General features: G+C 35.6%; 2 protein-coding genes across 3 annotated transcripts in view; both read right to left on the bottom strand.

Annotated features, from left to right (window-relative positions):
• LOC131983729 (neurabin-2-like) overlaps positions 1-6,481 on the bottom strand; it is a 52,483-nt gene extending 46,002 nt beyond the window's left edge. For both annotated transcript variants that reach the window (XM_059348512.1, XM_059348513.1), the window contains exon 1: positions 6,287-6,481. The gene's annotated coding sequence lies outside the window, so the exon portion shown is untranslated. The remainder of the gene's footprint in view (positions 1-6,286) is intronic.
• A 5,356-nt stretch (positions 6,482-11,837) lies between these two features.
• Positions 11,838-15,684, bottom strand: part of carhsp1 (calcium regulated heat stable protein 1) — a 34,721-nt gene continuing 30,874 nt past the window's right edge. Inside the window, exon 5 of the mRNA XM_059348585.1 lies at positions 11,838-12,059. Coding sequence (XP_059204568.1) covers positions 11,897-12,059 — 163 coding nt within the window. The 3' untranslated portion in view covers positions 11,838-11,896. The remainder of the gene's footprint in view (positions 12,060-15,684) is intronic.

Here is a 15,684-nt window from a genome sequence, read left to right as displayed (position 1 = left end):
ATGATTTGTGTTGGCAACCGAAACTGCTGCTACCACCAATATGTTGCAACATGTATGTAAACTGCAGGTGGATAAAACATGTTGGGTCATGAGGCTGTTTGTGTGGTAGTTCACATCCGTCACCATGGCAACCCAGACAGACTGGATGTTGATGGATGCTGTGTTGTTACAGAATTCAGTCAAACTTTTACACTTTGTTGAAATCATTGCTAACAGCCATTCTGGGGAGTTTAGAAAAAGACAGTTTATATTATTATATGATACTGTCTGGTCCCACACTGATTCCAAATGGCACAGCTGACCACACACACACACACACACACACACACACACACACACAGCATGTCTTGTGACACTGTCTTGCCAAATAGTCGATTCTCACTGAATGATCATGTGAACTCAAGTCAGCAAATCCAATGTAAAGAAAAGAACCTTTACAGGCGCCTCCAGTGACACACACACACACACACACACACACACACACACACAGGGCTAATAGTGCTCCTGGTTATTTTCCTGTCATTGTTGGGACGAGTCTGGTGGCTCCTGGTCTGACTGATAAACACCAGTCAGATAAACACAAACCTGAAACACAGGAACAAGATCTGTTTGCCTAAAAACCATCTCAGCATGACGGACAGCATGTTCTTAGTCTATGGTTCTTTCAGCACAGATTTCATTTTACACTCCCTGTCTTTCCAAGAACAGCTTCTCCTGCTGCCCCTAATTCTTTGCAGTTTGGGGCGTTTGGCTTTAAAGCTAAAAGGTGCGTTTCCATTAGGTACTTTTCCCTCTAGTGAGCCACTATGGGTGTGGCTTGGGAGAGGCTCCGCCCATCTTCACCTGTTAGCTGCTCAGGTAGCGGCTCAGAAAGTACCTGCCTCAGGTAGGAACTTTTCAGAGACGCTACTAACTAGTCGACACTGATTGGATACGGTTGAGGCGGAATATGACGTGAGTTGAACTCGACACAACCACAAAGAACCTGGTCTCACAGGAATCCGTGAAATAGCCACGGATTCGCTTAACTCAAATTTCCGTGGAATAGCCACGGAATTGCTCAAATTTCCGTGAAACTGACACGGATTTCGCTACAATGCAAGTTAATGACAGTCATATCCCGTGGCTATTCCATGGATATTTGTTCCTATTGGTTTGTTCCAAGTCACGTGACTTTCAAGGTCCCGGCGGTCAGAACAAAAAACATGGCGGACTGTTCTCTCATTTTTAGTGAAAAAATTAATATTTTGACTTAGTTTCTGCATAAAAATGGATTTTGATCACATTTCTAGCAAGAAATATATGTTTTATTTTCTAAATATACACTCAGTGAATGTACATAATCACTTTGTATGTTGGAATAGCCACGGGATATGACTGTTAGTTGCTGTAAACATGGCAATGCAGTGTGATTTTTTGTAACTAATATTACATTAAACTGTCTTTTAAAAATCTTTCAGGTTAACTATTGATTTAAATTGAGAATCAATACAGCATTACCAAACCTAATATTACGATACACAAGTGTATTATATTTTCTTACACCCCGACCGTCCGTACTGACTTATCCACTGTATTTTGTAACCAGGTTCTAGTGTATTTATCCTGAACTACCTTCCTCCCACACACACACACACACACACACACACACACACACACACACACACACACACACACACACACACAGTGTCTCAGTCAAGTCAATACAATCTAAAATAAAACCATCACAGCCCAACCACTGCTGCCTGCACCAATAATCCTCAGCAGATAGATAGATAGATAGATAGATAGATAGATAGATAGATAGATAGATAGATAGATAGATAGATAGATAGATAGATAGATAGATAGATAGATAGATAGATAGATAGATAGATAGATAGATAGATAGATAGATAGATAGATAGATAGATAGACTTTATTTATCACAAATAAATATGAATATACAGTATAAAAATGTTGGTGTTATGAAACAAATATTTTAGGTAACGCTTTATAATAAGGTCCTTAATAACCATTAATTAACAAGTAATAAGGCATTGTTCTCGCTTTAGATCCGGTAGTTGCAAAAAGCATAGTTAACTTATAGTTAACTTATAATAGATGAGCAATAAAGTATATTTTAATATCAATAAGCAAACAAAATAAGATTAATAAAGGCATGGCAAAGACATAATGGGTGGGTCATGGGTGTTTGTAATGCCATTATTAACACTTATAAGATACTCATGAGGCTTTATTAATGTTCTTAAGCACTAAGTTTTTTATTAGTGCTTATAAATCTCTTACAGCCTGCTATTAGCTGTATTATAATGCCATTATTAACACTTATATAAGCTTATAAACACACAATAATGTTAATAAGCATCTTGTAAAGACTTACAAGGGCCTTATTACTTGTTAATTAATGGTTATTACAAGGACCTTCATATAAAGCGTTACCATATTTTTTCCCCGGCAATTCGTCCTGCCTGTCAACCATCTACAGCTTTACTTTAAGGTGCAATGAACAGTGTGCATAAAAACACATGAAGTGCATAACGACAGTATGTAATGAACCAGACTATTATTTGTTATTGTACAGTGTGATGCATGTGGCAGCATGTGGAGGTAAAATGACTATTGACTTATAAACTATTGATAGGAGAACAGCCCCTCCCTTCACTAACTACAGGCTGTGCTCCCCACAGAAACAGCCCAGCCTCAATGTTTTTCTAAATGACATGTGTGAACGTGTTTGGGTGGTTAGTATGGCAAAAAAATGACCTTGTCCCATCGAACCTGGTCTCACAGGAATCCGTGGAATAGCCACGGATTCACTCAAATTTCCGTGAAACTGACACGGATTTTGCTACAATGCAAGTTAATATTTGTTCCTATTGGTTTGTTCCAAGTCACGTGACTTTCAAGGTCCCGGCGGTCAGAACAAAAAACATGGCGGACAGTTCTCTCATTTTTAGTGAAAAAAATCAAACCAAAAAAAGACACAAAATAACTAAAACAGACACAAAAAAGACACATAAATGACACCAATGACAAAAAAGACACAAAATAAATAAAAAAAGACACAACAACAGACAAAAAATGACAAAAAAAAGACACAAAATGAGAAGACAGAATAACAAAAAAAACCCACAGAAGACATAAAAATGACAAAAAAGACACAAAATGACCAAAAAATTAGAATAACAATGCAAGTTAATATTTGTTCCTATTGGTTTGTTCCAAGTCACGTGACTTTCAAGGTCCCGGCGGTCAGAACAAAAAACATGGCGGACAGTTCTCTCATTTTTAGTGAAAAAAAATCTATATTTTGACTTAGTTTCTGCATAAAAATGGATTTTGATCACATTTCTAGCCAGAAATATATGTTTTATTTTCTAAATATTCACACAGTGAATGTACATAATCACTTTGTATGTTGGAATAGCCACGGGATATGACTGGCATTAACTTGCATTGTAGCCAAATCCGTGTCAGTTTCACGGAAATTTGAGTGATTCCGTGGCTATTCCACGGATTCCTGTGAGACCAGGTTGTCCCATCATATATTGTATCACTGAGTACTAAAGTCACATCTATTTGTGTGTGTTTGTTTGTAAAACTATTTTCTGATAACGACCGGGTTTATTCATTCATCTGTCACCAGTTTATTTATTTCATTTTTAACTGTACTCATTTCATTCTTCATATAGTCTTGTCCCTGATCTTGTATGTACTTTAATTGATGTTGAATGTTGTTGATTGTTCTTATTTTATTATCATGGTGCTGCCTTCTTGGCCAGGTCATTCTTGAAAAAGAGATTTTAATCTCAATGAATTTTACACTCAAAAAAATGATTCAAGCTCTTCTCATATGTGACACATTAATGTATTGTTTGTCTAATGAAAATATATCAATTAATATCAAATCAAAAGTAGTTTAAGAAGTGTAACCTAAAATGTATTAATTTACTCCCCTGTCCTTCCCTTCAACCCAAAAAGAATGACACATAAATGACACCAATGACAAAAAAGACACAAAATAAATAAAAAAGACACAACAACAGACACAAAATTACCAAAAAATTACCAAAAAAAGACACAAAATGAGAAGACAGAATAACAAAAAAACCCACAGAAGACATAAAAATGACAAAAAAAGACACAAAATGACCAAAAAAAGACACAAAATAACTATAGTTTAAGAAGTGTAACCTAAAATGTATTAATTGACTCCCCTGTCCTTCCCTTCAACCCAAAAAGAACAAGTTTCAGTTTTCCAATTCTATGTTTTTAGGTTGAACGAACACAGTTTCTTTATTTTAGCTCTCCTCGACATAAATGAGTTGAGGTAACTCAATTTAAATACAATTCATACATGTTTTTAATTTGAGTTCAACCAAATGTAAAAAAAAAAGTGAGCTACATTAACTCAAATACATTATATTGCATTGATGCACTTCAGTGGCGGTTCTACACAGGGGCCTCCAGGGGCCACTGCCCCTGTGAAGAAGCCTTTAATTAATAATAAAATTATCAATTTATAACGATGAACAATGGAACAATTCTAACATTTTTTTTGTTCAAACAATATCTCATTGTACACAAAAGGAACCCAGAATGTTACATTGTATAATAGTTTAACTCTCTGGAGTCTTATTGGGCTATTTTGTCCATTTTTGAATCCTTTTCATGTCTTTACATGTCTTTGTAAGTCATTTTGTGTTTTTTTTTTGGTAATTTTTATGTCTGTTGTTGTGTCTTTTTTAGTTATTTTGTGTCTTTTTTTGTCATTGGTGTCATTTATGTGTCTTTTTAGTGTCTGTTTTAGTTATTTTGTGTCTTTTTTTTGTCATTTTGTGTCTTTTGTGTCATTGGTGTCATTTATGTGTCTTTTTAGTGTCTGTTTTAGTTATTTTGTGTCTTTTTTTAGTCATTTTGTGTCTTTTTTTGTAATTTTTGTGTCTTTTGTGTCATTGGTGTCATTTATGTGTCTTTTTAGTGTCTGTTTTAGTTATTTTGTGTCTTTATTTAGTCATTTTGTGTCTTTTTTTGTCATTTTTGTGTCTTCTGTGGGGTTTTTTTTTGGTTATTCTGTCTCTCATTTTGTGCCACTGATGCACTTGTTCTGAGTTTGGGCTACATCTATTTGTTGGATGGAAATTCTGCCCACAATTTAATTTCAGTTCATCCAATGACTTATTTTCTTGAGTGTACCTGGTTAAATAAAGGATATTGATAGATAGATAGATTGATTGAATAAGAGACTGCAGCTGCTTCTGGAGATGCTGACATGGTAACATGATGCCCGATCAGACATGAGGAATAATTCCTCAAGTCTCCATGCCTGCAAAACATCTCTATGTGCGTCACACGCCGTGTCCAACAGACAGAAGGCACATTATATTATAGCAAATACAATGAGTCCATCTATTCACCCACAGCCCGAGCATCTGTAGAGGAGACTCCAGGCCTGGCCTTGTGCAACGCTTCATGCTGGCAGACTCACACTGCGTGCTGCTGCTGCTGCTGCTGGCTAGAGACAGGCTTTGTTGGCATACCCGACATATGCTGCTAGCTGCGGACTCCCATTCAGAAACACGCTCTTTTACGCGGCGCTGCTTTTTACGCGCAAATAAATCGCAACCAAATAGAATTAAAATGCTACTTTAAATCACCAAGAGCCACTTATTAATTCGGCTTGGATATAATACACATAGCAGCGTTTTATAGAGTTTTAAAGGTCAACTATTATTTCTGCTCCTCTTCTGTCAAAACACACCACAGCGGAAGGAGACGTGCTGAGCTTCCACATAGAAACTGGATTTAAATTTGAATACAACACGGTTTAATGAATCAAATATACGCCGAAATCACCACAACACCTCAGGTGATTTAAAAAAGCCCCGTTCAGACATTAAGAGGTGTTTATATCAGGTTATAAGCAGGATGATTTCAAACAACAGGTTTTGTAAAGGGAGTTCGGCGCGGGGTTCTTTGGAGAGCTTTGGACGCGCTGCGGGGTTTTCCGGATGTTTTTCCTGCTGTGCAAACACAATCCAGCTCACAGCGACATTAGCAGTGAGCAGTTTATATTGTGCCTGCGTTATAACGTGTCACCGGCCGGCTGAGCAGCCAGAGCAGGCGGACGGACGTCAGGCCCTGCTGGTGTCTGTCTGCTGCGCTGCGTCGCTTCCTTCCTGCAGCCTTTTCCTCTTTCAGACACACAAACAGACACCTGAACGCAGCTTCAAACCGCGTTCACACCGAGTCCAGATCTCACTCTGATATATAGATATCATACCTTATGTTCCAGTTTGTCAGAAGCAGCCCGGTGCCGTTAGGATCCCTGGCTGAGACAGTCCATTGTCCTGCTGCTGCTGCTGCTGATTCCTCCTGCGAGCCAACAGACTGAGTGCCAGCCTCCCTTCTGCTCCTCCCTCTCCTCCTCCTCCTCCTCCTCCTCCCCCTCCGATCTCTTTCCTCCATCCCTCTCTCTCTCTCCTCCGCACCCCTACCTACCCTACTCCTCTGCATCCTTTCTCTCACTGGCGGTTCTAGACTCATTTTACTGTGGGGGACAAGCATTCAAAATCTTTGAATGTCTTGAAAAAGACACAAAATGAGAAGACAGAATAACAAAAAAAACCCCACAGAAGACATAAAAATGACCAAAAAAAAGACACAAAATAACTAAAACAGACACAAAAAAGACACATAAATGACACCAATGACAAAAAAGACAAAATAAATAAAAAAGACACAACAACAGACAAAAAATGACCAAAAAAAGACAAATTGACCAAAAAAGACACCAAATGACCAAAAAGACACAAAATGAGAAGACAGAATAACAAAAAAACCCACAGAAGACATAAAAATGACCAAAAAAAAGACACAAAATAACTAAAACAGACACAAAAAAGACACATAAATGACACCAATGACAAAAAAGACAAAATAAATAAAAAAGACACAACAACAGACAAAAAATGACCAAAAAAAGACAAATTGACCAAAAAAGACACCAAATGACCAAAAAGACACAAAATGAGAAGACAGAATAACAAAAAAAACCCACAGAAGACATAAAAATGACCAAAAAAAATAACAAAATATGACACAAAATAACTAAAACAGACACAAAAAAGACACAAAATGACACCAATGACAAAAAAGAAACAAAATAAATAAAAAAAGACACAAAATGACAAAAAAAAGACACAAAATGACAAAAAAAGACACAAAATAAATTAAAAAAAACACAAAAAGACACACAATGACCAAAAAAGACACAACATACAAAAAATTACCAAAAAAAGACACAAAATGACTAAAAAAAAGACACAAAATGACAAAAAAAGACACCAAATTACCAAAAAAAAGACCCAAAATGACTAAAAATAGGCCACAAAAAGACACAGAATGACTTACAAAGACACATAAAGACATAAAAAGGATTCAAAAATGGACAAAATATCCCAATAAGACTCCAGAGAGTTAAACGGTTATACAATGAACCCTTTCTGGGTTTCTTTTGTGTACAATGAGATATTGTTTGAACAAAAAAAAGGTTAGAATTGTTCCATTGTTCATCGTTATAAATTGATCATTTTATTATTAATTTGACACAGGGGCCACAGCAGGGGCCAAAGGCTTCTTCACAGGGGCAGTGGCCCCTGTTATAAAGTTATAACATGGAGATTCAGCGACCTCTGCTGGCCAAACCATGTAAAAGCAATGCACAACTAATACAACTATTACTACAGTGAGAAATACAATAACGTAAAAGAACTCAGATTCTTTCATTAGAACAAACAAATCTCTAGAATGAGTCTGAACCCTCCTGTTATGTTCGTTTCTCAGGAACAGCAAAAAATGTTTGTGGGCGGCATGTTTAATTATCCAAAAGTGTCAGAAACGAAAAAATCCCAATAAACATTGTTTATATTTCGTTAATAACTCCATTACTAACTATTTCAATCAATATTTAGTGCAATGGTGTTCTTTACCTCTCACAGATCATGGTTCAATGAGGATAATTCACTTGTTTTTCATAAAAATGCATGTTAAAACTTTTTTTAATGAACGTTGGAAATACCTACATATATAATACAATGGTTCTACATGGCACTGAACAACTCAATGTCCATAATCCTGAACCATCCTTTTAAAAAATCCCAATAAACATTGTTTATATTTCATTAACCCTTTATCAGGCAAAGAACTATATTTGGTAACTTCAGGTAATATTTAGAGAAAAAAGTGGCAAATTTACTAGATTAAAGTGGCAAATCTACAAGAAAAAAAGTTGCAGATTTAAGAGATTTAAAGTGGTGAATCACAGAAAAAGTCTCAACTTTTTTCTCGAAATATTACCTGAAGTTACCAACATTGTTTATATTTCATTTATAACTCCATTACTAACTATTTCAATCAATATTTAGTGCAATGGTGTTCAGATCATGGTTCAATGAGGATAATTAACTTGTTTTTCATAAAAACTTTTTTTTAATGAACATTGGAAATACCTACATATATAATACAATGGTTCTACATGACACTGAATAGTACTAATAGTACTAAAATAAAAATAATTTCCATTAATCTTTTAATTCTAGTAAAATGATCCTCCTAAATGGAAATAGTGAATGAACTGTGTCAAGCTGTAGTAGACAGTGGTGGCCAGCAGAGGGCAGCAGATGAAAGTTTATCAGTAGATGAGAAATCTGCATCAAACATATGACACAAACCGTTTATATATTATTTATTATATAATACCATACTGTTAAATTACTCCACTACAAGTAAAAGTCCTGCATTCAAAACTAACTGAGGTAAAAGTACAACAGTATCAGCATCAAAATGTACTTAAAGTATCAAAAGTAAAAGGACACAGATTGTTATATAAACATCAAATATATTATTGTATTATTTTTTTATTGATGCATTTATGTAAGCAGTATTTTAAATTAGACAAGGCTTTTAACTACTTAACCCTTTATCGGGCAAAGAACTATATTTGGTAGTTAGAGTTAAAGTGGCAAACCTACAAGAAAAAAAGTCGCAGATTTAAGAGATTTAAAGTGGAAAATCTGCGCGAAAAAAGTTGCAGATTTACGAGGAAAAAGTGGGAAAAAGCAACTATTTTCTCCTAGATTCACCACTTTAAATCTCATAAATTTGCACATTTTTTTCTCGTAGATTTGCCACTTTAATCTCGTAAACTTTTTTCTCAAAATATTATTTTCGTATGTTATTTTTACACATTCTGGCAGTATGTAATATTCTCTAGGGTTGAAATTTGGAATTTGCAAATATTTCAATGAGTGTCCTATTAAGGGTTAAAGTGGTGAATCTGGGAGAAAAAAGCTGCTTTTTTCCCACTTTTTTTTCGTAAATCTGTGCACATATGTACATTTGCAACTTTTTTCTCTAAATATTACCTGAAGTTACCAAATATAATTTTTTGCCTGATAAAGGGTTAATATACTGTTATGAGGTTTAATTAAAAAAATTTGAATCACTTCAAATTAATTCTTAATTATAATACCTGTGTAAATGTAATTAGTTAATCATTTTTTATATTTCTACTTGTTCATTTTGTAAATTGTTAGAAATTGTTAGAAAAAAAGGATATAGTGGAGGCTCAGTGTCTTTATATATATATATATATATATATATATATATATATATGCAAAACTTTTAAGGTGAAATTAAGCATTATTTGTGTCAATTTTTAAGGCCAACATAAATATTCAATCAATATTACTTTTAAATGTTCCAGTTGTTATTTTGCATATATATATATACATAAAAAAGACACTGAGCCTCCACTATATTCTTGCTCTGACTCTAGACTATAGATCCAGAAACTTAATTTCCTCATCTTTGATTGCCTACTTACAAAAAAACTAAGGGGAAATGGTCCAACGACTGAGCAAGATGGGCAATTTGGTGGCCATTTGATACAAATTAGAAGGTCAAAAACTCAAAATTTCGTTTGGGAACCATTTTTTTTGGACTCAGCACCCTTGAGATCTGTAAGGTAGGCCGGTTCCTGACTTGTACCCATAAATGCTCCTCACTTCTTATAGAAGGCCTTTATTCTGAAATCCGTCTAGACAATGACCTCTGCAATGACTTAAAAAGATGAATAAATAAATACAGAACCCAGAAGAGGGGTGTTCTGGTTGAAAATGCTTTAATCCACTCATGTTGCCACTCACACATGATCAAATACAGATGATATTAGGCACAAACAGCTGTAAGTTCTCTGGGTAGAATAGGCACACACACCTGGAAAACACCTCACATCATCCCTCCTCACCGCTTTATTCTCAAAAGTTGAACTGAACTTGTCCCAAATAAATCTCTAAAGTTTTCCAGGAAATTAATAACTGCAGCTGAAATGAATTTGAAACAACGCACCATCAAATGTCAACACAGGGCGTCTACGAATCTAAACAAGAAACCTAATGAAGTCCTCTATGATAAACATTTCTTCCAACATAATCATGTCTATTCATTTACCAGTTTGTTTCCCCAAAATATAGAACTCCAGAGGAAACATTCGGTACCGCTTTATATTAAGATCCTTGTAATAACCATTAATTAACAAGTAATAAGGCCCTTGTAAGTCCTTACAAGATGCTTATTAACATTATTGTGTGTTTATAAGCTTATATAAGTGTTAATAATGGCATTACAAACACCCATGACCCACCCATTATGTCTTTGCCATGCCTTTATTAATCTTATTTTGTTTGCTTATTGATATTAAAATATACTTTATTGCTCATCTATTATAAGTTAACTATGCTTTTTGCAACTACCGGATCTAAAGCCAGAACAATGCCTTATTACTGGTTAATTAATGGTTATTAAGGACCTTATTATAAAGCGTTAGCAACATTTCTAATAAGTAAACTATGAGATTGTTAATATTTCCCCCTGATTTAAACCTTAACTTGTTAGTCTAGATGGAATTGTCCAAAAAGTGAAAGTGAGGAGCATTTATGGGTACAAGTCAGGAACCGGCCTACTTTACTTATTTCAAGGGTGCTGAATCCAAAAAAAAATGGTTCCCAAGCGAACATTTGAGTTTTTGACCTTCTAATTTCTATCAAATAGCCACCAAATTGCCCATCTTGCTCAGTCGTTGGACCATTTCCCCTTAGTTTTTTTGTAAGTAGGCAATCAAAGATGAGGAAATTAAGTTTCTGGATCTATAGTCTAGAGTCAGAGCAAGGATATAGTGGAGGCTCAGTGTCTTTTATATATATATATATGCAAAATACCAACTTTTAAGGTGAAATAAGGCATTATTTGTGTCATTTTTTAAGGCCGACATAAATATCAATATCAATATCACTTTTAAATGTTCCAGTTGGTATTTTGCATATATATATACATAAAAAAGACACTGAGCCTCCACTATATCCTTGCTCTGACTCTAGACTATAGATCCAGAAACTTAATTTCCTCATCTTTGATTTCCTACTTTCAAAAAAACTAAGGGGAAATGGTCCAACGACTGTGAAAGATGGGCAATTTGGTGGCCATTTGATACAAATTAGAAGGTCAAAAACTCAAAATTTCGCTTGGGAACCATTTTTTTTGGACTCAGCACCCTTGAGATCTGTAAGGTAGGCCGGTTCCTGACTTGTACCCATAAATGCTCCTCACTTCTTATAGAAGGCCTTTATTCTGAAATCCGTCTAGACTATGTCACCTGGTGTCTCTTTGTGTCCCAGCTGTCGAGTGTTAAACTAGTAATATTTCTGGTTTCCTGCTATGACCCACTCCCCATTCTCCTCCATCTCTCCTCCATCTCTCCTCCATCTCTCCTCCATCTCTCCTCCATCTCTCCTCCATCTCTCCTCCATCTCTCCTCCTCCATGTTGGACGGTGCTCAGCTGCTGATGACGTGTCCTGACCAGGTCTCGTGTTTGGTTCCAGGCTTCAGGTGGGTGATGGTCACCTCCACCGCCTGGATCTTCTCGTGTTTGGGAGGGATGGAGCAGATTTTATAGCTCACCTCGTCACCTTCCACCGGCACGTACTCGCCCTCGATGCTGGAGGAGAAGGTGGAAAGTTACACATTTTTTATTTATTTATTTATTTATTAGGATCCCCATTAGCCATCACTTCGTTGTGGGAATAATGGCTATTCTTCCTGGGGTCCTCAAACAGGACACAATTGAAATACATAGTAAAAGCATACAGAGTAACAATTAGAATCTAGATTCTCTGGCAGTTATTAGAAAGAACTACAATATTAAATTCAACTAGAAAATTTCCTCTGGGGAAATTCTGAAAGGGCCACGGGGGCTACTGCCGGTGTGTGTACACTATGATGAGATTCTTCAGAGATTTATAACTATGCCCTTTAACCTCAAAATGTGTGTGTGTGTGTGTGTGTGAGGAGTGTGCGTGCTTAACTATAATGGCGAAACCATAATACCTATCATTGATCCGACTTCACTTTTAGCGTCCCGAGTTCTTCCTGAATGTCTACATATGATTTTTTTTTAAGAAAAATTAAAAAATAGCTTTGTTAGAGCGATCTAAAAAAAACTGTTCCATCTCCCTTTTTCAGAAATCTTCCTGCGTTTTTAATATGGGAGCCAATGAGGCTGTTGGTGGTGTTGGTGGATCATCTGTGCGTCCTACGCCCAAACTATAACTCTGACAGCTTTACCAGAGGATTGTGAGGGAGAAGACTAATTTTCCTACGTTTCTATGTATAAATTATTTCTGTAGAGTGGAATTTGCGGCCTGGAGCGCAGTTTGCAAATTTATTTTTTGACAGTTTTTTCTCTCCCTCTACACTCTGGCGATGATGTCACACACTGTGACACGAACATTCCGTGCAATACACACCCATTATAATCTCAGAATTTCTCCAAAAATGATCATGGTCATTGAACAGGGATTGATAAAAAACTATATGACCTATCGAAAGGTGGATTAATACACCGATACACAAGACTTGTGTCTACTGTTTAAAGTTTAAATGGAGTCTCTAGGTGAAATTATGCCGGAGAAGTAGACGTTTAAACATCTCCAATTATTGTTCTTTTTCGCTCATTTTTTGTCGGCCGTCCCATTCACTTCAATGCAAAATTTTGGGCAGTTTTTCGCAACAATGGTCCAAAATTGGTCCAAACGAATTCTCAATAGAAACCAAAATTGATTATCTGGAGATCTTTGAAACCATTTAATCAAACTTACTGCTGTTCTTGAGGGTTGTTTTTGATTTAATGAATAGTCCTTTTGACGGTTCTAAACATCTGGAGGACAAAATGTTGTATTTGCTGCATGATAGAAAAGATTTATTACCCATGTTTCAAGTTGTGACTGGACTTCCCATCTGGTTCGTCAGAAAGACTTTATCTTTTAATTAAGATCTTATTCTCTGCCTAGAAGTCATTAAATGGGCTCCAATTTATCTCTCTGACCTTTTACAACCTCATGCATTAAGGTCACTCTGACCAGCTGTTTCTGCTGGTCTCAAGATCAAAGTTGAAGCACCAAGAGGTAAATGCGCCTTTGCAAGTTCATTATAACAAATACAATGAGTCATTTTGGTTGTTATTGCACAAAGTGACCTGGGGGATATGATGCAAAATATAGTTATGTACATGATTTAAAAACAGAAACCTGCACACTGTCCATCACTTATAGTCATTTAGTTGATGATGATGATGATGTTTTGGTCTGAAAAATTAGATTCAAATGATAAAAACACACATGTGATATCTTTCAGCCATTTGTATGAAATTTTGTTATAATTACCATATAATTCTATCAAAAACAGGTTTCAACCTTTGCCCTCAAAAACCTAATTACTCAACATATCCTTATGAATGGGTTTGAAAAGTTCTTTTTGGTCACTTAATGTCTTTTTTTGGTTATTTTGTGTCTTTTTTTTGTCATTTTGTTTCTTTTTTGGGTAATTTTGTGTCTTTTTTTGGTCATTTTGTGTCTTTTTTGGTCAATTTGTGTCTTTTTTGGTCATTTTGTCTTTTTTTAGTCATTTTGTGTCTTTTTTTGGTCATTTTGTGTCTTTGTTTGGTCATTTTGTTTCTTTTTTGGGTCATTTTGTGTCTTTTTTGGTCATTTTGTGTCTTTTTTGGTTATTTTGTGTTTTTTTTATTCATTTTGTGTCTTTTTTGGGTAATTTTGTGTCTTTTTTGGTCCTTTTGTGTCTTTTTTGGTCATTTTGTGTCTTTTTTGGTCAATTTGTGTCTTTTTTGGTCATTTTGTGTCTTGATGATGTTTTGGTCTGAAAAATGAGATTAAAATGATAAAAACACACACATGATACTGAGAGACCTATTGCAAACTTTTGAAGGTATTCAGAAAAAAACAGACCGTAATCTATTTTATTGTGCATTGTTTTACAGTATACATTATACTGTTGTATTAATGCATTTGTAAGTGTTGTAATGTGTGCATATATTGCTGATGTTTATATGTTTTAAGCCTGTAGGTGATAACAAAGGCATCGCAGTGAAGGTCATCAGATATTCTGGTCCTCCTACACACTCCTGCAGCTACCGCCATTCCTGTGTGTGTGTGTGTGTGTGTGTGTGTTCTTGTACTTCCTACCTAGTGAGGACTGGAACACGTTTTTAACCAACATTGTGAGGACATTTTTGCAAAGTGAGGACATTTCGGCCGGTCCTCACTTCTTTAAAGGCTTTTTTGAGATTTCAGACTTTGTTTTAAGGGTTAAAGGTTACATGATAATGATAATTAACTGAAACTGTATTGTGTGGTTACAAAACTAACTAAAATTATAGTGAAAATGTCCTTCATTTTCATCTTTGTCCACTTTTTTCATACATAATGAAGATGGATCAGACAAAGGAAATAAAGGCAAAATTTACTGTGACCTCTTTTAATCTCCCACCCAACAAATACCCCATTACAAAAAAATAAAACTAATAAAAACTAAACTAAAACTAGCAAACTCACTCTAAAAACTCAACTAACTGAATTTGAAAACAAAAATTCACAACAAAATTAAAAATAAAACTAATGAAAAATCCAAAACTATTATAACCTTGCAAGGGAATTCACTGTTCCAATGAGGGTCCTCACAAAGATAGAAGTACAAGAATGTGTGTGTGTGTGTGTGTGTGTGTGTGTGTGTGTGTGTGTGTGTGTGTTTCCTACTACTCCTACACAGCCCCTGACATTGTTTGAAGTCAGTGATTACCCAAAGCAGCCCTCTCACACACCTCACAGAGACAATGAGGGAAAACACACATCATCAAGCATGCAGCACACACGAAAACAAGTTGGAATACTGTAAATCGTAAATAAAACAGAATTTGATACTAATAAAATTCCTTTTTTTAATACCTTATGACCTTTAGCCCTCAATGTGCATTCAACCCCGACGCTTACACACATCAACCTATCCACAAACCAACCTGGTCTCACAGAAATCCGTGGAATAGCCACGGAATCGCTCAAATTTCCGTGAAACTGACACGGATTTCGCTACAATGCAAGTTAATGACAGTCATATCCCGTGGCTATTCCAACATACAAAGTGATTATGTACATTCACTGAGTGAATATTTAGAAAATAAAACATATATTTCTCACTAGAAATGTGATCAAAATCCATTTTTATGCAGAAACTAAGTCAAAATATTGATTTTTTCAGTAAAAATGAGAGAACTG

Source organism: Centropristis striata, chromosome 13 (assembly GCF_030273125.1).
Source record: "Centropristis striata isolate RG_2023a ecotype Rhode Island chromosome 13, C.striata_1.0, whole genome shotgun sequence".
Classification (NCBI taxonomy): Eukaryota; Metazoa; Chordata; class Actinopteri; order Perciformes; family Serranidae; genus Centropristis; species Centropristis striata.
This window is presented reverse-complemented; position numbering and strand designations above follow the sequence as displayed.